The 27,607-nt window shown below is 51.1% G+C and overlaps 5 protein-coding genes across 5 annotated transcripts; 4 read left to right on the top strand and 1 right to left on the bottom strand.

The window, feature by feature from the left end:
• Positions 1 to 147: 147 nt before the first annotated feature.
• On the bottom strand, positions 148 to 2,717 carry BCR38DRAFT_244901 (RanGTP-binding protein-domain-containing protein). Its single transcript, XM_040854421.1, has 2 exons — positions 2,525 to 2,717; positions 148 to 2,435 (listed from the first exon to the last, which is right to left on the bottom strand). The coding sequence occupies exon 2, from the start codon at positions 2,215 to 2,217 to the stop codon at positions 316 to 318; it is 1,902 nt and encodes a 633-aa protein (XP_040714491.1). The 5' UTR covers positions 2,218 to 2,435; positions 2,525 to 2,717; the 3' UTR covers positions 148 to 315.
• A 412-nt stretch (positions 2,718 to 3,129) lies between these two features.
• Positions 3,130 to 5,389, top strand: BCR38DRAFT_346222 (P-loop containing nucleoside triphosphate hydrolase protein; the record flags this gene model as incomplete). The annotated part of the gene is made up of 3 exons (XM_040856242.1): positions 3,130 to 3,484; positions 3,536 to 5,280; positions 5,336 to 5,389. The coding sequence occupies 3 exons, from the start codon at positions 3,130 to 3,132 to the stop codon at positions 5,387 to 5,389; spliced, it is 2,154 nt and encodes a 717-aa protein (XP_040714492.1).
• Positions 5,390 to 7,860: 2,471 nt separating this feature from the next.
• Positions 7,861 to 10,554, top strand: BCR38DRAFT_459104 (phosphoenolpyruvate carboxykinase-domain-containing protein; the record flags this gene model as incomplete). The annotated part of the gene is made up of 8 exons (XM_040862245.1): positions 7,861 to 7,975; positions 8,050 to 8,133; positions 8,210 to 8,259; positions 8,316 to 8,357; positions 8,421 to 8,545; positions 8,602 to 8,635; positions 9,149 to 9,855; positions 9,918 to 10,554. The coding sequence occupies 8 exons, from the start codon at positions 7,861 to 7,863 to the stop codon at positions 10,552 to 10,554; spliced, it is 1,794 nt and encodes a 597-aa protein (XP_040714493.1).
• Positions 10,555 to 11,170: 616 nt separating this feature from the next.
• Positions 11,171 to 15,247, top strand: BCR38DRAFT_467218 (exonuclease). Its single transcript, XM_040862743.1, has 5 exons — positions 11,171 to 11,332; positions 11,469 to 12,463; positions 12,516 to 12,941; positions 12,992 to 13,896; positions 13,955 to 15,247. Exons 1-5 carry the CDS (start codon positions 11,312 to 11,314, stop codon positions 15,010 to 15,012), a joined length of 3,405 nt encoding a protein of 1,134 aa, XP_040714494.1. The 5' UTR covers positions 11,171 to 11,311; the 3' UTR covers positions 15,013 to 15,247.
• A 3,424-nt stretch (positions 15,248 to 18,671) lies between these two features.
• Positions 18,672 to 25,427, top strand: BCR38DRAFT_486918 (CCR4-Not complex component, Not1-domain-containing protein; the record flags this gene model as incomplete). Its single annotated transcript, XM_040864089.1, has 3 exons — positions 18,672 to 18,950; positions 19,024 to 19,348; positions 19,426 to 25,427. 3 exons carry the CDS (start codon positions 18,672 to 18,674, stop codon positions 25,425 to 25,427), a joined length of 6,606 nt encoding a protein of 2,201 aa, XP_040714495.1.
• Between the last annotated feature and the right edge of the window lie 2,180 nt (positions 25,428 to 27,607).

Below are 27,607 nucleotides of genomic sequence, written 5' to 3' on the forward strand. Positions count from 1 at the left end.
TAGGGTACGACGGTTCTTGTGTTATGAGGTGATCAGGGGACCGCACATACCCCAAGAAGAGAGGCACGTCTATATTGTGCCGTCTTAGAGTCCTTTGCAGAATTACAGCAATTTCATATTTTCTCGGGAATCGAACTATGGTTTTCTATTGGTCTTTGCCTGCTGTGGATGCCCCTGTCAATGCGAGTCACCAAAAGCCATGTATCATCGAAGCGTATCTTAGTCTTTCTGCTATGTCTAACTTATAGCCGTTCTATACTAGCGCCAAGTATGATCTACCTCTCACCCACATCTATTCCATTCAATCCAGCCAGCCTACATGGCCGCATCAGCATAGGGATCAAATCCAACCTTCCTCGCCGCCTCCGCCCGCGCGGCCCACCGTTCCTGGCCGTGCAACCCGCTGCTTGAGGCCGACTCGTCGAGGTAAAACTTGAGCACATGGTCCGGGATGGCGAGATGCGTCATCTGCTCGAACTCCTGCAGGCTCGTGAGCCGGAGGAGCATCTCGAGGATGGAGAGTGATGTCTTGATCGCGGCGAAGGGGGAGCGTTCGACGAGAGAGGGGCTCAGTGGCGCGCTGAGGTGCTGGGATTGGGTCAAGTGGGGGTTGCTTATGATGACGGATGATGAGGTTTGCTCGGGGTGTTGAGGACGTTGGTTGTTGGGAGTGGGTGAACAACCCCTGGATGAAGGGCGAGAGGAGGGGAGGGAGCTTGGGTGGGTGGAGGCTAGGCTCATGCGTTGGAGTTGGGTTACTAGGTTGTTGTCAACCGATGAACGGAAGCTAGGTCGTGGCTTTGGGGGCCTGGTGGAAGATGGGTGATCTTCCTTTTCGGAAGTAGGGTCATCCTCGTCTTCCGATGACTCAGTGTCATCCTCTATATCGAATACCTCTAGAGCCATCCATTCAGGATCCAAATTTGGGGGTATTGTCCACTGTTTGCTTGGCTGGGCCAAGGTTGGAGCTCTTTGCGCCACCTCCCGGGCTTGGCTCTCCGTTTGCTGTGTTTGCTGTGTTGTCTCCGGTAATTGGCTCTCTTCTCGCAGCTGACGGTCGATGTCGTCTTGAGGGTCCGACTCTGATAAGGTAGCATCCGAAACAATGCTATGCCCATCCACATCCTCCACTAAACCAATCTCATGTCGTTGGTTCGCCCGTTCTGCTGTATCTCCGTAGATACTAGTTGGCGGGACACTTTGGACGTCTCGTTTAAGCAGGAGCACCGGGTTGCTTGAAGCGCCATCTTCGTTATTGATGTTCAAGATCCTCCCGACGTCTGCATAAAACATTTTCGATATTTGCCCCACTGGTAGCTGTTCTCGGATGCCTGCCAGTGGCACACTATCGTAAGATCCAATTTCTACGTTGCCATCTTCAAGCGTGTGGACGCGCCCGTCGTCAAGGTCCTCCACGATCTGAAGTCGATAGGTATAGGCGACCTGAGAGTTTTGATGCTCGAGTCTTTGATTTGATGGATAGTCGATGTCTGGCGGGACACGGTACAACCTCACGCGGGCTTTGTGTATTACCTCCTGCCAGGTTGGTTTCCGTTGACCATCCTCGATACCGTAGGGTCCTGCATCCTGAGAAGCGTGCCCGCGGAAGAGCATGTACAGGGACAGTGTAAAATCAGGACCAATTTGCATGGGTTGGGTGGGGTTGAGGATGTACTGGCTATCCCCAACGTTGACAAGCATGCTTGCCTGAAGCAGCCGCGACGGGGAGAACGAGGATGCCTGCGTTTGCACGCTCCCGACCGCGGAAACCCAAAGGTTGATCAGGGGGATAGCATCGTCGATATTGACTATTAGCTCCTTGATGTCTGCCACTATATCCTGTAGTTCAGCATGGCGTCGGGCAGAACGGCTCTCATTTTCGTGTCGGGAAGGCTCTAGGACGGTGGCGGCTTCAAGCCGCTTTGCAAGAGCGTCGATGTCTTCTCGTAGCTCCCGGGAGATTCGTACAACCGCTTCAAGCGCCGAGTCGCCTCGGGTGTAGCGGAACTCGATATTCTCCAGAATGGGGGTGACGAACTCGATTTTTCGGGCCAAGCGCTTTTGGAGAGCAATCAACTCTATCCGCAGGGGATCATCATCGACTGTCTTTAGCAGTTTTGAGCCTTTTTGGATAACATAAGAAGATGTAAGAGCGATGCATGACCTGATGGCATAACTTGTGGCTTGATGAGACAGTTTGGTAAGGAATGCATCCATAGTAGCGACTATTGGAAGTGATCATGTCTGACAGAATGCTCATGTATAGTATGCTGGGGTAGTCACTGTTGAGAATATGCAAATAAATGGGGCATAGACACGGCCGTTGCACTCGACAACCGTGGAATGACCATTACAGTCATGTAAAGCTGATCGGGTCGATCCCTCAAGATTGATTGCTCTCGTCTTGCCTTGACTGGTTTTTAGTTTGATCCTCGCTGGAAGAATGTCAGTGGGATCCAAGACTCGAAATATTTCATGCGACTCCATGGCCATATGTCGTTTTTAGGTACAGGGTCCGACCTACCTTGCGTAGTGTGGTATCAAGTCTGCAAACAACAAGCATTGAACGTGTCACTGTGCAAATACAGTGCGGCAGCTGTCTTGTTCACTAAGTGAAAAAACTGCTCCTTTCGTGATGCTGCAATAAACAATACGGAACGGTTTAAATTAGAGGAGAAGTTGACACAGACTGCTCCAAGGCGGCTCCGATGTCATTGGAGGGGCAGAGTAGCTTTGGGACAACCCCGCTACCCGATAACTTCAGCTGGCTTTGGTTGTGAGATGTACACCAAAGATTTCGAGCGGTACTCTTAGGCTTGAATGAAGGGCCACCCGACTCATAAGTTCTGCCCAATTCCTGAGTGAAATTCTCGTTTGCCAATTGTACTGACTTTTTTTTGGGGCATTTTCTTAGACATCGTCATTCACTCAGGGATTGCTGCCCGAATCTAAGGTCGTACCTGTGCTCGTTTTTTAGTTTCCTTCTTTGCCCCGCTTAGCCCCGCCACCGCTGACCGTCGCGCACCTGCGAAACCTTCTGCTTGCGAACTACTTTTTCGAACAACTTCTCTCTGCCGACGACATTTCGCGCCTCGCTATTCAAGACAGACAACTTCAGAGACACAAGCAATGGCCGACTTAAACTCCTGGGAAGATGACCCTGCTGCTGCGCAGGAAGACAACCTGTCTCGGCAGGCGCAGCAGATGAACCTTAACAACCAAGCTCAACAGCAACATCAGCAACATCAGGGCGGATTCAGGCCAGCTGTTTCATCCTTCCAGCCTGGAGCCCAATCCTTCCAACCCGGTGGTCAAGGCTTTGGAGCTTATGGTGCTAGCCAGTACAACCAGCAATACTATGGCGGCCAAGGCTACTACCCCCAGTATGGAGGTCAGCAGCCAGTGCTGGACCAGTATGGCCAACCCCAGGGCGGCTATGGAGCTGTATATGGACAGCAGCCTGGCGGCTATAACCAAGGATATGGTATTCGTCACCAGAAGCGTCCATTTCTCATAAGAAACTGACATACTAAAGGTCAACAATACCCCCAATACCAGCAGCAACAGCCAGGGTCTCAGAGTCAGAAGCCAAAGCAGCAAGCTCAACCTGTTCCCACGATTGCAAAGCGACCAACCGATGCCCCTTCTGCGCCGGCCGCCGATCTAAACAAGCCAGTTACGACGAAGGAGGGGGGCGCAAAGGTCTTGAGTATTGGCGGAGACCCACCCAAACCTAAGGCCGCAAAGGTCCTGTCGATCGGCGTTCCAGCGCCACCCAAGGATGATCCTAAGAAGGAAACTCCTGCTGCCGCTGCAGATGCCGGCGCCAAAGCGACGGCTGCCAAGGCTATCGAAAAGACGGGTGAGACCACCAAGGCCAGTAGCGGCAAAACGTCCCCGACTCCGTCCTCTGGTCGTTCAAGTCCATCTCGCGCCATCAAGGCCGCCGCTGAGAAGCGAGCTGCCGACGCCGTCGCGGCGGAGCAAGCTGCTGATGTTGATGACGAAACCCTGAACGAAATCTACGGCAAGGAGCACATAAACATCATCTTTATCGGCCACGTCGATGCCGGCAAGTCTACACTCGGTGGTTCCATCTTGTACGCCACCGGCATGGTCGACCAACGTACAATGGACAAATACAAGCGAGAAGCCAAAGAAATGGGTCGCGAAACTTGGTATTTGTCCTGGGCTTTAGATCTCACTAATGAGGAGCGCAGCAAGGGCAAGACCGTCGAGGTTGGTCGTGGTTACTTTGAGACCGAGAAGCGACGTTACAGTATCTTGGATGCGCCAGGCCACAAGACCTACGTGCCACACATGATCGGAGGCGCCTCCCAAGCAGATGTGGGCATCCTCGTCATTTCAGCCCGAAAAGGTGAATACGAGACCGGTTTCGAAAAGGGTGGGCAGACCCGAGAACATGCTATGCTGGCCAAGACGCAAGGTGTCAATAAGCTCGTGGTTGTCATCAACAAGATGGATGATTCGACTGTCGAGTGGAGCCAAGAAAGATACAAGGAGTGCAGCACCAAGCTCGCTCAATTCTTGAAGGGGACTGGCTACAACTTGAAAACCGATGTCTTCTTCATGCCTATTGCTGCACAACAAGCCATGGGAATCAAGGACCGCGTGCCCAAAGAAAAATGCCCGTGGTATGATGGGCCCTCGTTGCTTGAGTACCTCGACGGCATGAAGGCACTCGAACGCAAGATCAATGCTCCCTTCATGATGGCTGTCAGTGGTAAATACCGAGACATGGGTACCATGATCGAGGGCAAGATCGAGGCTGGTGTCGTCAAGAAGGGCATGTCATTGGTCATGATGCCAAACAAGGACAAAGTCGATGTCGCAGCTTTGTATGGAGAGACGGAAGAAGAAGTCCAAATTGCCCAATGTGGTGACCAGTGTCGAATGCGACTCCGAGGTATTGAAGAAGAAGACATTCTTCCTGGATTCGTCATTTGCTCTCCCAAGCGACTGGTCCACAACGTCTCGCAGTTCGAAGCACAAATCAGGATCCTGGAGCTGAAGAGTATTCTGAGTGCCGGGTTCAACTGTGTCATGCACGTGCATTCTGCGGTCGAAGAGGTTACCTTTGCTGCTTTGCTACACAAATTGCAGAAGGGCACCGGTAGGAAGAGCAAGTTGCCTCCTACCCACGCGAAGAAGGGCGACAGCATCATTGCACGGATGCAAGTCGCCGGAGGTGCCAACGCAATCTGCATGGAGAAATTCGAAGACTACCCGCAAATGGGCCGCTTTACCCTGAGAGATCAGGTGAGTCCCTACCAGACACACTCAAACTGCTGTGATACTGACTATACACATCTAGGGACAAACCATTGCCATCGGAAAGATTACACGGCTCATCGTGGACGATGAATGAGCAAAAGAATTGCGGGGAAGAGCGCGTGCGCCCGGCTGAGGAATGATTTTGATGCCCTCATGAATCAAATGAAGGGATGTTAGGAATTGCAGAAGGTCGATTCACTGAGTGCTCTCATCGAGGAGGAAGGATTACAGGTTGATTGGCATGGCGCAGGCCCAGCCATGGGAAAGCGGTCCAGGGTGACTAGGTGACTATCCGCCTTGTCCTAGAGATAGATCAGCTGAATCCCCACTTCAGGGCACAGCGCAGATAAAGTAGGACTTAAGGTCTTTCAGGCTCAACTCAGTCGTTTTCTCCCTGCAATGTAGAGCTCACTGCGACTTCTTCCGATTTCCCCAGGTGACCCCGTGAAATATCGGAATTTTTAGGAGGACATGTAACAAATCATGCGGGGTATTGGGGAAGCCTGCTTTCCCTATTCGGATGTGTGCATGCTCAAGACTACTCTTGTCTACAGGGAAAAGTCCAGCTAGCCAGTCGTCGGTAGGTATTTGCCAATTATCAAAACATCGGCGCGGATCGGAAACCCCTTGTTAGGAAGGATCGACGTCGGATTCGAGGGCCGGGAGGCTTCGGGTCTCCAGGTCGCTTCCGGTCTAGCGGATGCTATAGGAGTTTCGGAGCCAGATCTGGAGGCCGCCATTGTTAATTGTTAGAACGTGAAGTCTAGGCCAGGCTTGGATACATGAATTCGAATTTGGCCAGTTCGACTGTAAACTGCGAAACCGTCCATGGTGTGATCGCTACACAGTGACTTGCACAGTGTGTCGCTAGGTGACTTTCGAGGTAAGGTACTGGAGGTGTAGTTACGTAAATGTAGGGTAACACTCAATCAGTGACACGAACTCTTTTAGAGGCTCGGCCGCCAAGCACCTGGAAAGCTGACATCGTGACAAACCTCCTCTTCAGCTGGTATCTGCGTAATGGATGATGACGGGGCCACAACATGTATTCATTCAGATGTAAGTGCATGTGATCAGACGCATTTTCAATTACTGATTGACGATCTTGGGCGGCAAAGGACGACGAAAAATCTTAACTACATGAATCACATCTTCGTCAATCAATAAGAATTGATACGAGGAATATGGTTATCTCAGTCAATTACACCGAAGAAACTTTAGACAAAATTTGCTTTGTTCCGGAGCTGAGGCTTATCACGATGGGAAATCCAAGATTCTCCGCGAATGCGGAGATATTCGGAACCTAGCCCAATGGCGGCACGAAGTCGGTTCCCAATGCTGGGGCTAGGGAGCCCAAACGTGGAATCTCAGTCGGATCCTGTGCTCTGCTTTGCGCAGGTAGTACAAGCCTCAACGCAGTCAAAAAATTGTAGTCTAACATAGGACCTCAGCTGGGTTTACATAAGGACAGGAGGGCATGTCAGTCCAGGGATGTCCTCATAGGTGCTGAGAGTATCCCAAAGGTCCTTAACGATGCATTCCCTGACCAAGTAATCCTTTCATGCTATAATTTTTACTGGGGCTGCCTTTCCAGGCTGCGTCATGCGGGGACACTCTGAAATTTTGACATGAGTTTCGCATACATCACAACCAGAGTTGCAGTTCTGGGGCAAGGTAGTCCACTCAAGGCGGGCCCCATGGCAATCGTCGGGTCCAATCGTCACAGCCATTATTGTGATCATGGCCCCTCATTCGAGTTGACATTGACTTGGCAAGCCACGAAAAATGCCCCTCCTTCTCTTCCTGATCTTGTAAGTCGGGCGGCCGATCGTCACTCTCGCACGGTGTTGCGTGTAAGTGACTGAACGCGAAATTGAGTTCAACGAGATGCATGAAGAATACTACGCGTATAAACCCGAGAGATATTCTAAATAAGTGAAGATCTTTATCATTACGAAAATGACCCGAGCAGGTATTCGGTAATTGATGTGGTTTCGGCAGGACGTTCATCTGGAAATGCCTCGAGAAGAACAAAACGGTAAAACTTGGGAAAACTGGAGTGGTCAGAACCCATGTTCCTGGTCACATGGATAATCAAGGACCGGCATCCACCACCCACCACGTTCACGCTTGCCAATCTCGATTACCGATTTCATATTCCACCCGGCAAGGGCAACTTCTGCCAAAACACTCGGGTCTAGCTCTCGGTATCATGTCATTGACAAGGCATATACTCCAAGGCAGATACTTCGCGCCGCCCAGTTCCCGGCAATGCAGGGGTTAGCAGGCGTGGTCTTCCGGTTTGAATTCGTGCCCCAGTGCCCAATCATGGCGAGAAAGCACTGTCGGCCAGTGGAATTCGTCCATCAAGCTTCACGGGCTCCACAGCCGTTCCCCTTCTTATATCCTCGGTCTCGGCCCATGACTAGAAGCCCCATGAACGACCTGGGTAGTATCATTATCGTTGCTTTATCTCGCCCGTGTATCACCGACAGGTGGATATCTTCCACCATTCGAAGCCACCGCCTTCAACATCCTTATAAGACCTACGAAACCTTAAGAACGATGAAGGACCCCGTCCCAAGAACTGCCTCTCCCTATATCGATCCATCAGTCAAAGGGCCCAAATCACAACAACTCTCAGCCTCCCTCGCCCATTCTCTCCTCCAAGACCGCAAGAGTAAGCAACAAGCAAGCCAAGCTCGAATCCCTCGGCATCAGAAGCAACAGAAGACTAATGATTACCCGTGTTAGTGATTGCTAACAACAAAGTCAACAAGACGGCCCTGCACCCTGGCGGCATTGAGCCTCAGCAGGAGCCCGAACACACAGAACTCGGTATGACCACTCCGCGAACCGACACGGGTTTCTTCGAGTCGAGGTGGTTGAGACCACCACTAACATACATATACAGAGATCGAGCTTCACGACAAGGCACACATTGACTATGACAGAGTCGCCATCGTGAGTAACTCTGTTATACACTACATTGCAAGAAACGAGGCTGAACAACATCCAAGGTCCCCAATCCGTCCGTCGCTGCCATGTACGAAGATGCTCTTGTAAGTTGAACACCGAATGCGGCAAGCGAACCTCTTTCCGTACCATACTGACGTCTTGTAAAGGTATACGAAGTTGGCTCAGCCATTTCAGCCAGCGGTGCGTTGACAGCATACTCGGGAGCCAAGACGGGTCGATCACCGTCGGACAAGAGAATTGTCAAGGAGCCATCCTCAGAGAACGACATCTGGTAAGATATTCGTTTGTGAGCCCGTATACCGAATGTGTTGCTGACCCAGATCGCAGGTGGGGACCCGTCAATAAGCCCATGACCCCGGAGGTAATAATTCTTGCTTGCAACCATTGCGCTCAATGTTGTTTCCTTGTCTGTTCCCTTTGCTTCAGTGGTGCATCGGCCGAGGCCCAATATCTCGATCACACGAGTCACGAGGAAGCTTAGGCTTTGCATCCATCACGAACCCCTCATTCACGAAGTCAATCCTCCCAATTCTCGATTTGCTTCGGGCACTAGAGACAAAATATCTCACTGCGTGACTCGACGCCTTGACTCCCCAACTCTATCCATTTGACGCATACATTCAATGGTGGTCCTGGGCCCATTTCTCGCTCTGCGCTGGAATTGGTTGTCGCAGGTGCTCACATGTTTCACCCGAGAACCCCTGCACCCTTAGCGTCATTATGTGATCGCTCATCCCAATCCGGCAAATGCACCCCGCCTTATAAGATGGTTTTGACTCCATAACCGAGCTAGCCCACAGCCCCACTATGCTCCATGGTTACATCTCATTAACGACATGTGAGCGACAAGCGGCTAACATGAGGCATGGTATAGGTCTGGAAAATCAACCGAGAGCGTGCAATTGACTACTTGAACACCCGGACGAGAATTTATGTTATCGATGGCTACGCTGGATGGGACCCCAAGTATCGCATCAAGGTACGAGTTATCTGCGCCCGAGCCTACCATGCGCTCTTCATGCGCAACATGCTCATTCGCCCTGCTCGCGAAGAGCTCGAGCACTTTCACCCGGATTACACAATCTACAACGCCGGCTCTTTCCCTGCCAACAGATATACTGAGGGCATGACCTCTGGCACTTCGGTTGCCATCAACTTCGCTGACAAGGAGATGGTCATCCTCGGTACCGAGTACGCCGGTGAGATGAAGAAGGGTGTGTTTACCGTTCTGTTCTACGAGATGCCTATTAAGCATCACGTCTTGACACTGCACTCTTCTGCAAATGAGGGTAAGAACGGCGATGTCACTCTTTTCTTTGGTCTCTCCGGAACTGGCAAGACTACTTTATCTGCCGACCCTAACCGATCCTTGATTGGCGACGATGAGCACTGCTGGAGTGATCGCGGCGTCTTCAATATCGAGGGTGGCTGCTACGCCAAGTGCATTGGTCTGTCGGCTGAGAAGGAGCCGGATATCCACGGTGCTATCCGCTTCGGCTCTATCCTAGAGAACGTCGTGTTTAACGGAGAAACACGTGAAGTTGATTATGACGATGCGACGCTCACCGAGAACACTCGATGGTAAGACTACAAAGACCTGCCTTGCTCGATCTCCAAAACATGGCGCTAACAGTGTCCTTCAGCGCATACCCCATCGAGTACATCAGTAATGCGAAGATCCCTTGCATGTCTGAAAGCCACCCGACCAACATCATTCTGTTGACGTGTGATGCTCGCGGCGTGCTGCCACCCATTTCGAAATTGAGCAGTGCTCAGACCATGTTCCACTTCATCTCTGGCTACACTTCCAAGATGGCGGGCACTGAGGACGGTGTGACGGAGCCACAAGCTACTTTCTCGTCGTGCTTCGCTCAACCCTTCTTGGCCCTCCACCCCATGCGCTACGCCAAGATGTTGGCAGAGAAGATTGAGCAACACTCGGCCAATGCATGGCTGCTCAACACCGGTTGGGTCGGTGCTGGTTACACCCACGGTGGCAAGCGTTGCCCGCTTAAATATACACGTGCCATCCTCGATGCTATCCACTCGGGAGAGCTCGCCAAGGTCCAGTACGAGAACTACGAGGTGTTCAACTTGCAGGTCCCCACGACCTGTCCTGGCGTCCCGTCTGAGCTGCTGAACCCTGCTACGGCCTGGACTGCTGGGGCTGACAGTTTCAACGAAGAGGTCAAGAAGCTCGGCGCTCTGTTCACTGAGAACTTCAAGCGATACGACTCGGAAGCTACCGATGAGGTAAAGGCAGCGGGGCCTGTTGTTTAGATTAACAACACTGCACAGTGTCGTGTGGATTTGCGTGTTTTATTTTCCAGTTTCTGCGAAGGCAAACATTATCAGATGTAGATGATATTCGTTCTGGATGGTGCATATGATTACGGTTAGTATGACTTTGAACAGTTTACTTTGGATGAGGGTTAAGCAGAAACAAGGGCTTGGACGTAGTTCGCTCTAGTGCAGAGCGTGCTTGGCATCAGTATTTGACACTTCGGTAGTGGCAGTTGAACAAAAGAGGACCTAGAATGATATGTCTATAACGTGGGAGTTCAGATTTTCGAAATCCTTAACGGATAAAGTCCGTTTCTTATGCACACGTGACATGCTGGGAGAATAGTTCCTCAGGGTGGACTTGAAACCGTGGCACATTTGATTTATATTTCGCTGGGCACAAAACGCACTGCGATAACAATCAAGTAGTCGCCAGGTGAGGAAGATGTAACTGAGGTCTCCAGATTTCTCATTGGATGAAGTTAGTACTTCCAGAGTTCTAATGTATGCCTGAAAGATCAACGGTTTTCGTGGCAGAACTTCGGGTAATACTATACTGACTCCCCACTCTCTGCGGATTAGACCCCTGTCCCCCTCCCAATTGACGTGAGAAATGCATCGTGATTGGATTCTACTCAACCAAGACGCGCATACCTACCTCGACAAGGCTGATGTGGGTGGGACGATAGGCCTTGAAACGACTTTCTTTCAACTCCGAATGCCTGACTTAAGATGACCGGCGTTCGAGTTGGCCATGGATTCAGATTGGGACGAGGTAAGACTTGCCTCTACGAAAGACGCGACTGCGGTGGCAACTTCAATCATTCACCCCACCAATATTCCTACCAGGCGCATCCAACGCATCGCTCTCTGACTTGCTGTTGAAATAGACTTGATGCTCACTTTGTTAGGTCTGCCGCGTACCTCTCCCTCCTCCAGGCATTCGAGGCCATCCGACACCTGTATCGACCTTGTCCTTTGATACCAGCCAGGAGCTCTTGTGGGCTGGCAACGAGTATGGCCGGGTCTCTTCATTCTATGGCGCTGAGCTGCAGCAATACACCAGCTTCAAGGCGCATAAACAAGGAGATGGAAAGGTACACCAGCTTCTCTTCAACGACAAGGGTGTCATTGCCCTCGGGTCACGCAGTGTACATATGGCCATGAGAAGAGGCCCCCCTCTCTGGCATATAAAACATGAGGACATGAAAGAGTTACGATGTATGGCTTTTACTTCACGAGGAACGGCCGAGATCCTGGTGGCTGGCGAACAAGACAAGATGTTCGTTATCGACGTCAACAAGGGAGAAGTGGTCAAAATATTACCTACCGAACATCACTACAAGATCATGAGGAGGAGCCGCCATATTTGCGCGGCAACGACTGGGTCCGCTGTCCATATTCTAGACTCTGTCACCTTCAAAGTTAGCAAAGTCTGGACCGCCCACGCCGCAGCTATACACGACATGGACGCTCAGCACGACTTTATCGTAGCCTGCGGCGTTACTCCCCGTCAACAAGGATACAGCATGTTTAGTACTCTGGTCCACGTCTTCGACCTCAAGAACATGGTATCTATGAACCCAGTTCCATTCCCAGCTGGTGCTGCGTATGTGCGGATGCACCCTCGCATGTCTACAACGAGCATCGTGGTTAGCCAGAATGGTCAAATACATGTAGTGGACCTAATGAACCCGAATACTAGCAACGTCCGGCAAGCAAATAGCTTCACTTTCACGACCATAGATATAGCACCCTCTGGCGAAGCTGTGGCTTTGGCAGACGGCGAGTTCAACATACACCTGTGGGGTTCTGTGAGCAAAATTCACTTTGCCGAGTTGGCAAACCCGGTAGAGTTTGCTCAGTCGGGAGGCCCTATGCCGTCTCTAGACTGGAACGATAATACGTAAGTTCTCTGGCCATCAATGACATACTTGTGGATTCTGACTTGTACATAGGCCCTTGAGCTCAGTTGGCATGCCGTACTATAGAGAGGTACTGCTGTCAGCGTGGCCACGAGATTCCGTCTACGAGGTTGGCGCCCCCCCTACGAAAGAAGACACCCAATTCCTGGCGACGCTTCAGCGTAGGGACTGGGGCTTGTTCGGAAAGAACACGAGAGGGGTGCAGAGGAACCAAATAGAGGACACCCGAAGTCTCGACAAAGAGCAATCCTTACTCAAAGCGCCCAAGTTCCTGAGCGAGAAGGCGAGATCGATTGCGCATACACCGGCGGGTACGCCAGCGCCCGAAGAAGTCGTCCCTGAGATGTCGCAGGCCCTTGTCACCAAAGAACTTGAAAGCCACAAGGTTGACGTCCCTGAATCATACGGGAACATTGAGATCATGTTCAGTAAATACGGCATTGACGATTTTGACTTCGGGTAAGTCATCGGGATATTCTTTGGCATCACTGCATTGCTAACAGATGCAGGTTCTACAACCCGACACAGTATGCAGGCTTGCAAAACCACATTGTCAATTGTTATGCAAACGCTTTGCTGCAAGTAATGCATTTTACACCCCTAATTCGGAATATTGCCCTGCAGCATGCTGCGACGGATTGTTCCGATGAGCTGTGCTTGCTTTGCGAGCTTGGTTTCCTCTTCGATATGCTTCACAAAGCCGAGGGAGCCCCTTGTCATGCGTCAAATCTGCTGAAAATTGTCAGCTACCACCCCCAAGCTACTAACATGGGGTTACTAGAGGACATGCCTCATACTGCACCGCGGACTGCCATGCTTCAGAACATTTCCCGGTTCATATTAGATAAGATTGCCGTCGACTATAAGCGGATGGACTCGCGGTCGTCAGCAATGGAGGACCTTCTTGAGACTTCTGCGACTAGTTCCATTAAATGCAACAACTGTGCGAGCGAGACATCCAGAGCAGGCTCCAGCTTTGTACATGAGCTCATGTATACGACGAGCAAATCTAGTCACAGAAACTCCAAGGGGCCCAAGACCACATTCTCCCAAGTTCTGAAGAAGAGCGTTGAACGGGATATGAATAGCAAGGGCTGGTGCCAGACCTGCCACAAGTACCAGACTCTGGGTACCAAGAAGAATATCCAGAAGATCCCCGCGGTGTTAACGCTGCTCGCCGCGGTTCAAAACGATGATCATCGTAGAATATGGGCGACGCCTGGTTGGTTGCCGGAAGAAATTGGCGTGATTGTTAACAACGGCCAATTCTTCTGCTATGAAGGCGATGAGCTGAAATACCAACTGCAACGCGGATATTACGAGATTGCGGTATATTCCCTGACTGGTGTCGCTGTCAACATTGAAACCGGCCACTCTGCTTCTAAGGGAAGCCATCTTGTAGCCATGGCAAATGGTGAGTTTCAGCTTTCTGGTAGTAATCACGGCAGCCCGAAGCTAATTTATATCAACAGTCGCGCACTCAGCGCCTGAGGCTCCAGGAAGAAGTCAATGGTACCTGTTCAATGATTTCCATGTCAAGCCACTCGCGACTGAAGAGGCTTTGGCGTTCAACACATCGTGGAAAACGCCGTCGGTCATCATATACCAGCGAAAAGAGGCCAACAACGACGTGGATACGAGTTGGCAACAGAACATTGACACCACTCTGCTTTACAATGATTGGAGGCCTGCGTTGGCCGACAAGACATATCGTACCCTAAATGCAGAGACGGAGAAAGTAGGCCCCAACACCATCATCGCCATCGATACCGAATTCGTATCAATCTCAAAACCGGAAGTCGAGATAAGTTCCGACGGGGATCCGAGAACGATAAGGCCAACCGTGCATGCTCTTGCGAGGACCTCGGTCCTACGTGGTAGCGGAATAGATGAAGGGGTCCCTTTTATCGACGACTACGTGCATATCCGGGAGAACGTTGTCGACTACCTTACAGCTTTCTCAGGCATCACGCCAGAGGATCTTGATCCTAATCGGACAAGACATAACCTCGTGCCTCTCAAAGTGGCGTACAAGAAAATGTGGATTCTGCTGAACCTTGGCTGCAAGTTCCTCGGTCACGGCCTGAAACAGGACTTTCGTGTAATAAACATGCACGTTCCGCGCTCGCAGATCATCGACACCAGCGACAAGTTCTTCCTGCCCGAACGGCGCCGCAAGTTCAGCTTGCAGTTCTTGGCCTGGTGTCTATTGAAGGAGGACATCCAGCAGGATACGCACGACTCCATCGAGGATTCTAGGACCGCGCTTCGGCTCTACAGGAAATACGAGGAGTTTGTGGACGCGGGCATTCTCGAGGCCATGTTGCAGGACATCTGGATGAGGGGTACAGCCATGAACTTCAAGCCTCCTGCGAAGCAAGGCTCGACTTTGCCCCGGACCGACACGCCGCCCGTTGCCGATGGCGCCGGGCCTAGCACGCCTGTCAAGAGGGGCACACCTGCGATTAGTGGATTGGGTTCTAGTCCCGGCTGGACGCCGAGTAGGGGATCGAACTTGGGTTGGCGATAGGCGGCTTTGGTCGAAGGCAGTGTCCCCATAAAGGCAGATGGTTGAGTATATGGACAGGGGGCGGATATGGTCGATATCCTCGTGATCAATTTTTTTTGTCGTCCAATTGGAAACAGCGAATCATGTGTATAGACACAGCAATTACAGCGCATAGAGTGAGAGACTTAGGCTCTTGGAGTAGTCTGGTGGTACTATCTACGACAGACAAGTCATACCTACTTTTATACATTGGAGATGGTGTCAGTGAGTATGCCACGCCTTCAACTATAATAATAACTTGAGGCCGGCTCTGTACTAACGAATATGGACGCTCGTCTATTCCCGAATCTTCACTTCGGCCCCCATATTCAATGGCCCCATCCCTGAACCACGTTTATAATCGATTAGCTGCCAAGGAAAGGTCATCATGAAAACTGCGAATCTCTTCCCACAAGCCGTCTGGTTTCGCTAACATAACGCTTCCGCGGATCCCCAATGCCCTTGCCTGGGCAAGGGCTAGTCTGGCAAGCGGGAAGGCCATTGTGGTCAATCGTATATTAACTACACAACGGTAACTGGTTTCTTATACAGGATAAAGCCTCGACGGATGCTGATACTTTCGACTATGTGAGCTATTTCTCATTTCTGTTATATTCAGACCTACCAGCTGACACTTATGCACACAGACTGCTTCAATTTATGGTTTTATCAATCAGACGTACTCAACGGATAAGATGTCTGCTTCCGCAGGGAACCAGACCCAATCGCAGCGTATCGAGTACTACGTTAACACGCTGAACAAGGGGCGGACAAGAACACGCAGGACAAGGTACTGTTCATGGGTCGATGTGGGGAGGGGTATTATATTGCCGCGGAGTTGTGTTGTGGAACGCTTGCTTGGAATGTGAGTTTTTTGCCACCTCCTTGTCCATGTTGTGTTTTTCATGTCTTTCCAGTTTCAGCATATCAGTTCTAATACAATTTCCCAGCACTACTGGAGCGCACTGAACGGCAATGGCACTGTAGCTTGGTACGACACCTTTGTTACCCGCGCCGGCCCAGCCTAAGCCACCAAAGCAAACACCTCTGGGAATCCCAACTAGCAAACCAGAAGACGCCCGCGTCCCAGAGCTACTACGCCGGCTCCCTATCCCGCTGCCTCATCACCTCAAACCTAACCTTCAACGGCCTGGACCTCCCCACCTCACGCCCCTTTATTCCTACAGTGAAAGAGAAATCCCGCGAGCGGATAAGTATGCATATGTGTAATCCGCGGCGTAGCCGAAGGTACACACATGAGCTATTCCTATCCTAGAAGTTGTTGAAGGGCTTTGCGGAGCACGATGAGCTATCGCGGGGGCACCGAGACCGAAACGAGTGAGGCGCAATAAGAGGCCTAAGGAGGTGCTGAATGCGGGATTTTCTCGGGCACACAGAGACATAGTTGTAGTGTGTTGTGCATTGGAAATCTTGTCTAGTGGTGGTGGGCTGGAACCAAGGTATGGTGGCAACGCACGGACTACCTCTTGACATTTTTAGGGGGGATAAGGCGGCTTGGGTTAGTGTTACAAGCCATTCGGGGAGATTAAGAGTTCATTAGGGAGGTTGGGGCACAGGGTTTTGTGTTGGGCACTGGTTAAGCTGGTGAGTAATTCGACAATTGCGAGTGAGATCAGTGCGGCCATTTGTACGAATCCGCCGATTCCGAGTTTGAGTGAGGGTAGTTGTGTCATGCTACTGGGACGGGGGAGTGGGGAGTGTAGCAGCTACGGCTTAGATTGAGAGGCAAATAGGAGATGATATGGTTCGCTATTCCTTTAATATGTGTCTATAATAGCAACATTCAAGATTGCACAGACATCATGATATTTCGAGCTTGATATACTCAAGCTTCGAGCCCAAAGTAGAAGTGTGGGCAGATGCATTCATGTGTAGCGTGGAAAAAATCTCAACTAGCTAGCATGGTATGTTGACAATAGAATAACTATGTGAGACGAACGAGCAGGCGGTTTTCGCTGCAGTATTTCCGAGTTGCTTTTGGAAACGGATCTGGTAAGCAGTGGGACAGTAATGGAAGACGACAGGGGCAAGATTGGCCGCGCTTGTAAAATATGATAATAATTGCTGAAGTTATGGACTTAGGAAGTTCCGGAGTCATTTGTTAGGAACTAATTAGTCCATTACGCGCTTGAGGGGAGTGGGGACGGGGGAACAACTCGAATTACTGCTAATTGCTGCTTTGGGATATCAAATGATAGAGGGGAGAACGAATCTAACGACTGGCACGAGAAATTCTTTGGGTTCCGGGAAGCAATATTACTCGATGAAACTGTTGCGTATTTTGGCTACTACAAAGCACGACAAGACACATTAGACTGGCCCTTGACTCAACACTTACCTGAAGGGAATTGAACACATAGAGGGTAGATGAAATACTAGGATGATGTCTCTCTGAAAGAAACATAACTTTCTTCCATATCAAATATACAACTCGTTGAAGCCAACAGTATATCATGGAGGAAGTTTCTAGCAACCCCATGGTGTGAACGAGACACAGGGTATAGAGGAGGAAGGCATCGAGACGCCACCTGAATAGCGCCCTGAAAAGCAAACAGAAGCAGCATAAGTGAGACAGATTCTGCATTATCCACTACAAGATAAGAAATCAGATAGCATAAGTTAAGTGAGATGTGATCCGTAGGAAGATTTAGGGGTGGCCGGAAGAGTGGAATCGACTCGAGATCTCCAGGGTATGCTTTTTGTCTTAGGCCACCAAATTTTGAGGTTCTGAGCGAATCGCACTGTTTGAAATGGCATTCGGAGTTTTCCAAGACCAAACACCGAAAGTACTTGCGAGATTGTAATGGAATTTCCGATGAATTGTATTGTCTGGACTCCCTAGAATCTGCACTAGCAGCAGCTACTTATTTCGGCCATGTTGTGCCTATCCGGCAATTGGCATGCAAGTGGCTTTAAATGTTGAGGCTGACTTTTTACTTGTAGACAACGCACGAGCCATATAACGGTGCCTGCCTTGATTGGCTCCTCAGGAAGTCAAATCGCGGACAAGTGGAAGACAGAACTGCGATTTGGCTTTCGGGTTGAGTCTATCGTCAAAACTCAGTGAACTCCAAATCGACCCGGACAATCCAGAATTCATCCATCATCCCCACTCGACCATATCGACATCGAATCTAACGACCGCATCTACAGTCTTTTGTGCATCCTTGTACCACCTCGCGAATACACCACACTGAATAGCTTATCGACAAGCACGACGAGCACGGGCCGCCCGCGAAATCGACGGGACCTCAACTGCATGGTACAGATTCTTCGAAACCTCAGCGCGTCTCGACCTGTATCTCGTCACCCCGTCTATATCCTTCCTACCCATCAACACCGACGGACAGGAGGGGTCTCGGCGACCACAATAGCGATTCGAGCTCCCAGTCTCATGATCCTCATGACTACCCATCTGTGGAGCATGCGCCTAGACCTCGAATCAACACCTGCCTACCACCACCGCAACTGAAGCCAGCGGCCGTGGAAGCTCTCTACCCAAGACCTCCCGAAACGGCTTCCAACAACCACGCGAGAGGGCAACCCCGAGGGCCCACAACGCCTTCCTCTACCATACTACTTCTCTTGTCCTTCTCCCCGACCTCGCCATCACGACCCTCATGGTACCCCCGCCGCATTCGTCCCAGTCACAGCTAAGATCAGGAACATTCTCGCCTGTGCCAGCTCAGACGCTGCAGACGGGAGGGCTCAACCACTCTCCACACCCGTCCCAAGCTGGTGCCCTTAGTGCTGGTGCCAGCTCCAGTACCAACAGCCCGACCACGGGAAATAGTAGCATTATCAAAATCACCGTTGCCCAGGTCTTTCTGCTCTTGAGCACGCTCAAGGACGATAAGGATCGTGCCAAGTGGGAGTTGCAAGCAGATCAGCTGAAGAAGGTGCGGCAACCACGATCCACAACTCCCCCAGCGCTTGCTTCCTTCCTCGGCGTTTGGCACTGACATGTTGCAGCTCATCGATGAAAACGGCATGGAAGTCTTCTCAAAATACTTCGCCCGGTTGGTGACGCAAAATGCGCCTACGATCTTCCCCGCTCTCAACCGGCCGGTCAACGGCAACGGCAGCTACAGCTTTCTGGCCGCCGAGATAAAAAAGATATCTCACGATGTCGATCAAGCACCTAAGATAGCGGAGTCGATCGAGCAAGGGACCGAGGATATCTTTCGGGATTTCGACCTGTCAACCTTTATGGAGCATTTCAAATTAGATGCCCTCGAGAAGACGATACTTGCGTTGGCGTTTAAGTTCGGTTCCAGATCCGATCTCAAGACCAAAGGTAAGTTGTCATCGCTGTCGACGGCGGCTCGATTCCTCTGCTTGGCCACACCGTACTAACTTCCTGGCCGCTGACAGCTGACGCGATCCTGTCAACCAACTTCCCAACCTTCGTCAACATCATCTCTCGTCCTGACTACGGCGCTCACGATGACCTCACGCCCAGCTTCATTGCCACCATTGTCGACCGCTACATACAAGGCCACCCCCCCAATTTCAACGCCGTCGCTAAATCGGAGCTCAGTCACAAGGTCAAGTCACGCTGGTCCCAGCCTGACCAGGCGCCGCCAATGGATGTTCTTTCTGCCTTGGACCTGGTCCGGGTACTGGGCGAGAAGCCTCCCAATGCCCTTACCTTGTACATTCAAAGGACAGGCGCCGATTTTACGCGCGACGACGAAACGTGCCTAGCATACCTTCAGAATCGGCCGACGAATATCCAGCTCAGCGAGGAACAGGTCTCTTCAGCCTTGACGTACACAACTATCAGCTTGACGCCAAGACACAACCCCTCCGTACTGGTTGCTGCCTTGAAGCGCGTGTTGCCCGAAACTTTCAGTTGGCAGGATGTGGTGGGATTTTTCGACCAGCGAGATGTGCGTGTGTCTTCAGAACAGTTCTTGCGTCTGTATAATGCGCTGCTCCCGATTGCCCAGACCCAAGATGCGAATGCGCCCGCGTTCCAAATCGAGCGTCTCTGGGGAGGATCTCATTGGGAAAATCCGGAGACCCAGCTATCCTTCATCTGCGCATTTGCCTCATTGACACCTGACGAGCTCAACGCAAGCACCATTCCCGATCTTGAACCGACCTTTACCCTAGATGAATATGACCAGGCTCCCGGCGAAGCCATTCGGGCACGGGCTTCCGTGGCAGTAAAGCACCCACTCGTCTCGGTGGCCGCCCTCTCGGCCATTTTCCAAGTCGCATTGCACTCCCTGCATGCTTCACAGACCCTCGAGGCCAAGCGTCTATTCCAGGAAGTTGTCGTTCCCAATCTAGACATCTTCATCGTGTCGGCCTTTGGTGTGCCCAAGCCCTGGCCCCTCATGGCTGTGGAAACCTTGGTCTCCCTCTTTGACAATTTTCTCCACGAACGAACAGCGCACCACGATTTCGTGCTGGACAGTCTCTGGAGGAAGGACAAGGAATGGGTCGTGCAGAGACTGGTAGACGCTCATGCCATGAAGCCCATGGACTTGGAACTCATCTACAATCACATTATGAAACATCAGTGGCTCGATGACCTCGTGTATCTGCCAAGTGGCTTTGGTTATGATCTAGCAGCCTTTGCTCATGCACGGGGCGATTTGGACCTTGCCGACTGGGCGCGCAATGTAGCAGAGAGAGGGGGTGTCGAGATTTCTGGGTCTCTCACACGATTCCTCATGATCAAGGCCAATATGGAGTTGCAAAACCAAAGACAACCCGACGGCCAGCTTCAACCGACTAGTACAACTTTGCAAGTTAAGACAGTACATGCTATGCTGCAAATTATTGAAGATTTCATGGAAAATAAGCCTTTCCAGGATCTGATTCTGCTGCAGCGGCATTGCATTGTTGTCTACGCGCGGCTCATCAACTATGGTCAAGGTTATGATGATATCATCGACGCCAACAGCCGACAAGGGAATTCTCTCCCGCCGGCTGCAAATGTCCGGATGGAGGAGCATTACAAGACCATGTACGGCAATGAGATACAGGTCAAGGACATAGTGGACACTTTGAAGCGCTACAAGCATTCCCGGGATGGTCTCGATCAAGATGTTTTCGCGTCAATGATTCAAGGGCTCTTCGACGAATATACTCACTACGTGGACTATCCCCTCGAGGCTTTGGCGACAACTGCTGTGCTTTTTGGTGGCATAATATCTCACAACTTGATTACGGATCTTCCTCTCAAGATCGCTCTAGGTATGATTCTGGAAGCTGTCAGGGATCATCCTCCCGAGCAACCCATGTACAAGTTTGGTCTTCAGGCTTTGATGCAACTTTTCCCTCGGTTCAGAGAATGGCCAACATTCTGCAGGGAGCTCGTCCAGATCCCTGGGCTACAGAACACAGAGGCCTGGAAAAAGGCTGAGGAGGTGGTTCGAGACCAAGCTGACGATTTTCCACCGGTCGAGAACGGCAATCCTGGCGCTCCTCACGCGCAGAGTCAGACATTAGTCAATGGCAACATGGACGACTCGCACGGTATCGAGCCTCGCGCTGCTCCGTTCGCCTCGATCAATCTTGACCCCCCTCCTCCCAATGCTGTTTTCGAGGAACCCACTGTTGAGCATCAGGATACAATCCAGTTTAAACTCAACAACTTGACTGCCGCGAGACTCCAGTCCACCTTTGGGGAAATCAAGGCAATCTTCGATCAACGATACCATCAATGGTTTGCGAGCCATCTGGTCGAGGAGCGAGCAAAGATGCAACCCAACTACCATCAAGTCTACCTTGATTTTGTGAAACTCTTCCAAGACAAGGCACTGTTGGCCGAGGTACTGCGACAAACGTACATCAGTACGGCTCGCATGCTCAATGCTGAAAGCACCATGCAAAACTCCACGGAACGGACCCATCTCAAGCACCTTGGTGCCTGGCTTGGTCTTCTGACAATCGCCAGAGACCAACCCATCAAGCATCGGAACATTGCCTTCAAGCAGCTTCTCATCGAGGGGCATGATACCAAGCGGTTAATTGTTGTAATTCCGTTCGTCTGCAAGGTTCTCCTTCAAGGTGTTAGGTCTACCGTGTACCGGCCTCCCAACCCGTGGCTTATGGACATTGTTCGACTTCTTGTCGAGCTTTACAAGAGTGCTGACTTGAAGCTTAACTTGAAATTCGAGATTGAAGTGCTTTGCAAGGACTTGAATCTGGACCAGCAGACCATTGAACCGTCACAGGAGCTTCTGAATCGAGCACCAGTTGACGATGTTGGCGAGCTAGCCGCACCCGACACGCTGGAGCCATATGAGAATCTATCGCTTAACGGTATGGCCGGGGGCATTCCAACCGGCCTTCCACCTAATCCAATGCCTGTGTCCATCCCGGACTTTTCAGGTGCCCTTCAGATTCCCCCAACCAACGAGATGGTTGTCGGCAAGGATCAACTGCAACAAATCGTGCGCCAGGCCCTTACCCGGGCACTTTCGGATATCATTCAACCCGTAGTCGATAGGTCCGTCACGATTGCTGCGATATCAACCCAGCAGATGATCCATAAAGACTTTGCGACAGAGCCGGATGAGAACAAGATTCGCACGTGTGCAATTAACATGGTGAAGGCGACAGCCGGCAGCCTGGCCTTGGTGACTTCCAAAGAGCCTCTCCGAGCCAATTTCACCAACCACATGCGGAATCTCTCGAATGAGCTACCACAAGCTCTGCCAGAAGGCACTATCATCATGTGTGTCAACATGAACATCGATATTGCATGCAAATACATCGAGGACAAGGCCGCGGAAAGAGCCATTCCCGAGATAGACGAACTCATTGAACCAGAACTGGATAATCGCCGCCGCCACCGTGCACAGCGCCCAAATGAGCCTTATGTCGATCCATCCCTGACACGATGGGCTATGACTATACCCCATCCATACAAGCTTTCACCTAGCATGAGTGGTCTCAACGGAGAGCAAATGGCAATTTACGAGGATTTTGCCCGACAGCCTCGAGCTGTGCTGCCGACCAGTGCCCAGGCGCATGCCTCTTCTGCTTCTGATACCACAAGGAATATTGCAAACGAGGTTCTACAAGAAACGTACAGTGCAGTGCCGAATGTGCCTACGCCGGCCGAAACGCCTTCCCTTCCGCACTTGCCAACTCAGCTACCTTACCCTCATGTCCACCAAGGCATGACCAATGGTCGTCCAGCCGCCCATCCTACCCAGGTTGATGCTAGAGGTCTTGCCGACAGGGTCACTAAGTTCTTGGTCGAACTCCAACGTGCGGCCACAGAATCACACGAGGAACACTTCAGCGAGCTCCCGAGACCCCACCCAGTCTTGGACGCTGTGGATGCTCTCACCCAGCTCATCATCAGAACATCTCAGAGCTCCGAAGACTTTGCCTTCTTCGCTGCGGAGAAGATATGCCAACTCATGTTCAACCAGGTCGATCACACACTCTTTCTGGAGAGTCTTGTCCACGTCCTTGAACTTTTGTTAAAGATTGCTGCCGGCTCCGGCACGGCCCTCCACGAACGCGTGCAAGCCATTTTCTACCAACAACCACCCCAGGTCTTCCTCAATCTTCCGCTTGTTACTGCTCTTCTGAGAACAGATTTGTTGAACTTACAAGTCGTCGACATCGCCATGTCCAAGTCACTGGCTCATAAGGAGGAAAACTCACTCGAGTTTTTCGAGCGGCTTCTGGACCTGACCTTGTTCAATGATAGGCCTGTCGCACTCTTCGCCGATTTTGTCCGAAGCTTAGAAAATGCGTGGACTTGGATTTCTGAGGAGCCTGAACTAGAAGTCAGTCAGCGCTTGAAGGCCAAGATTCAAGGCTCGGGTCTTCCCCCGCCGCCAAATCAGGTATCCGACGCTTCTAGCCAGCGCCAGGACCAGTTTGACTATATTTTTGAGGAATGGATGCGTCTAGTCAGCAACTACCATGCCCCTGACAAAGCTCTTGTCGCGTTTGTTAAGCAACTGCGAAGCAACAATCTCATCGCCAACAAAGATGATTTCATGACCTTCATACGGGGTGCTCTCGATATGTCTATTGCTCATTATGAGCAGCTTATTCTTGCGGGCGGTATTGGTACCGATGCCTTTGCCTGTGTAGATGCCTTGGTCAAGTTGATTGCCTTGTTCGCCAAGGAAAACATCACGGAGCCCGGTGGAGCCGTCGCGATCCTCGAGGGTGCCCTGCTTGTTGCCATCATCGTACTCAATCACCACCACGTGACAAGAGGCGAACTTTTCAACCAGCGCGTGTTCTTGCGCTTCTTCTCGATGTTAATGCATCAGTCGGACTCCATCTTTGACCTATCCGCACAAGGCGCAATCGTCGGTCAAGAGGGCATTGAAGTGCATCAACGAGAGTTCCTTCTGAAACTCGCCGACACATTCCTGCAGCTTGCACCCACGCGCTTCCCGGGCTTTGCCTTTGGCTGGCTCGTTCTCATCCAGCATCGGCAATTCTTGCCTGATTTGATGAACCTCGACGGCAGGCGTGGATGGTTGCCATTTACTAAGATCATGGTGGCACTTCTCTCCTTTGCGAGCGAGCACATGAAGACGATCGACGTACACGACGTTGCCAAGGATTTCGTCCGCAGCACCACCAAGTTCTTGGTGGTTGTCCAGCATGACTACCCCGATTTCATCGTGGCAAACTACGCACGGCTCTGCGCCAGCATCCCGCCGCACATTACGCAATTGCGGAACATCGTCCTCATGGCTAGCCCTCGCACGGAAGCCCTCGATTCCATTGATGCAATTGCTAGCGAGGTGGACAATGCCAGGGAATATCTCAGAGACAACGGTCTGCTAGAACTTCTGGATCAGCTCCTGCAAGATGGCCCATCAGAGGACGCCATCGCCCACGTGACCCATGCCATCAATAGGAACGATTCGGGCACCACTGTGTTCGGCAACGTGTCACTCGGCACGAACAGGGCGTTGATCGATGCTGTAGTGGCATATGTCGGTAATTTTGCCGTGAAAAGGGCCCACCAGGATGGAAATCTCTTCGTCCCTGGCGCCACCGATGTTTCCACCCTCTCGCTCCTGGTTCACGAACTGGGTCCAGAGCAGCGATACTTCCTTCTTTCGAGAATCATGGACGAATTGCGGTATCCGAACCACCCTAACACCAATTATTTCAGCCACGTCTTGTTGGAGCAATGGGGCCACGACATCAATGATCCAGAGGAAGTTGACATTCGACAGCAGCTTGTGCGCATTATTCTCGAGCGTTTCTCCGGATTCTGGCCGCAGCCATGGGGTTTGATGTACATGGTCATAGAACTTACAAAGAACGACAAGTACATGTTCTTCGACCAGCCCTTCATCAAAGCCGCGCCCGAGGTGGGAGACAAATTTCAGGCCATCTACCGGACCGTCGCTGATCTTGCCTAGATTCGAGAGCAGTTTGCGCAAATTTTAAATGCGCCCATGTAATTTAGGAGCCGCCTGGAAACGAAACCTGGACTACCATAAACCCCTCGAACTCGGTGCCTTTCCTTCCCATCAAATGGTCACGGAAGCTTCTGCGCACCATGCGACACTTGAGTATGCGCTTGGGTATCTCCCGAGTCATACTCCCTCTACCAAGACATGTACCCCACGTGCACTCTTTCTACATATTATCGATATGCATCGCTATCGACTCACCCACACTCTATCTTCATTCCCATTACCCCCGAGTGAGGAGCCGTCAACGAGTAACGACGGAAATCTTCACATCTGGAAGTTCGGAATTTGGCATTGGGCGCGGGAGACGACGAGAAAGGATTACTTTCAGAGATACGATACCACCTTTTGGCGCCACCTTTGCAGGTGGCTGGTCAATTGGAACGACGAATGGCATACTAGGCGTCAATCAAAGGAGAGGGGGGCGGGCGGATGGTGAATTTAACTTTGCTTGTACTTTGTTGACTGGAATCAAGGCAGAGAGGGTTATTGGGCAGTAGCTACCTCTGCCTGTTTCCTATATTATTGTATTAATACTATATAGAGACGGTGGATTACGCCTTTGTTCTATGTGCCAACGTGAAGACCCTTCAGTGATTTCTTGTCAATCGCCAATGTTACGCTGCAGTATCAATGGCAGTATGCCAAGGATCCTTGCTTGCTAGCAATTGGTATGATTCAAGTTGGTCCAAAGAATAGAACGACAAGTAGTATTTGTGATGTCGATCTCCACAAGCCAGGGCCGACTGCCGCACGAGATATCCCATTGGTTGGCTCCAGGCGAGGCAGTGTAATAGTGAAATTAAGTACACGGCGAACATCGATGTCCATTACAAGCTGGGATCAGGCAGGTTGTGTGGAACATAGCTAGTTAGTCTTCGCAGCGGCATAGAAAAAGACGACATAGGCTATATTGGGTTTGCTTTCTTCTCTTCGTGCTTTTGACATTGGCAGTAAAAGCAAGAATAAACCGAACCGGCTATTCTCGACCATTTTTCATTGTATTGTCCTTCCTATTTTCCCCAAGTCTTCACACCGGGGGAAAAGGGGTAAAATAAACCCTCTTGGCTGTCTGGGGTCCATGGCAGGTGTGATTTGCTATGTCAAGCTACTTGCTATCGCAACATCACGCCTGGAGTAGGCTACCAGATATGGAATTTTGGAACACTACTTTATTTAGTATGTTTCCGAAGGAATTGCGCGAGTCTCAGTAAAGACAAGTTTCTCCAGGTGGACTTCTGTATTATGTGGTTTCTGATTCCGTGAGTTTGTCTACTGCGGCATGGGCACTCGTTAGTTAGTCGTTTTGCACCAGGCATTCCTGAAGTCTTCTATTTGACCTCCGGGGAACAGAAAAGAAAAGAAGAAAAAGAAGACGGAAATTCAAGTCTTTATATCCCTGAAAGGCACGGAGTGTGTCTTGGTTTCACGCCAACAAGCCTTCGGCTTTTGGAAGCTACTCGTTATCAGCACTAGGTGAAGTTGCGAACCCATCACTTATGGCGTTTTGCCTACTTTTCCATCTGGTGAACGTCAACGGGTTGCCTTCCGAAGTCAGTTTGAAAGCGGCTGGGGGCTCGCAAACAGTCCGAGAATGAGAGTCCCACGCCCGCCCGCCCGCAAAACGTACATACCGGGAAGTGCTTTCGGGACAGGCGGCTCATAGGCTTGCGTATGCGAAGCCGTATGCACTTCCGAATTGTGAAGCTGGACTGGAGGCCAGAATGATAAAATTGATCCATCTCGAAAATCATTGTGTAATTGAAGGGATTGTCTTGAAAGAGGCGCATCGTCTATCCACCCCAATGCAGATATGGCCCCCCTCGAAACCTGCCCATCCGAGCTTGTGCGTGTCTTGGTGTTGGTCCAGCCGTATTACTTATTACCAGACGGCCCGGCGTCTTGCGGCATATGTGGACATGATGAAGGCGGACCCTTACGGGACCATCAGTCAAACCTTTTCGAATATTTGCCAGGACGTGTATTCGCCCGTGTGGTTGAGGACGGGGTTATTAATGCGGCCAGATCGGATGCCGGAGTGAGTTCTGAGTGAGGCCATGATGCAGATTAATGTTGTTAAGGGCGCTGTAGGGAAGTGGGAAGTTTGTCGGGACCATTTTGTGATA

The sequence above is a fragment of the Pseudomassariella vexata genome, assembly GCF_002105095.1.
Source record: "Pseudomassariella vexata strain CBS 129021 chromosome Unknown BCR38scaffold_9, whole genome shotgun sequence".
NCBI lineage: Eukaryota > Fungi > Ascomycota > Sordariomycetes > Amphisphaeriales > Pseudomassariaceae > Pseudomassariella > Pseudomassariella vexata.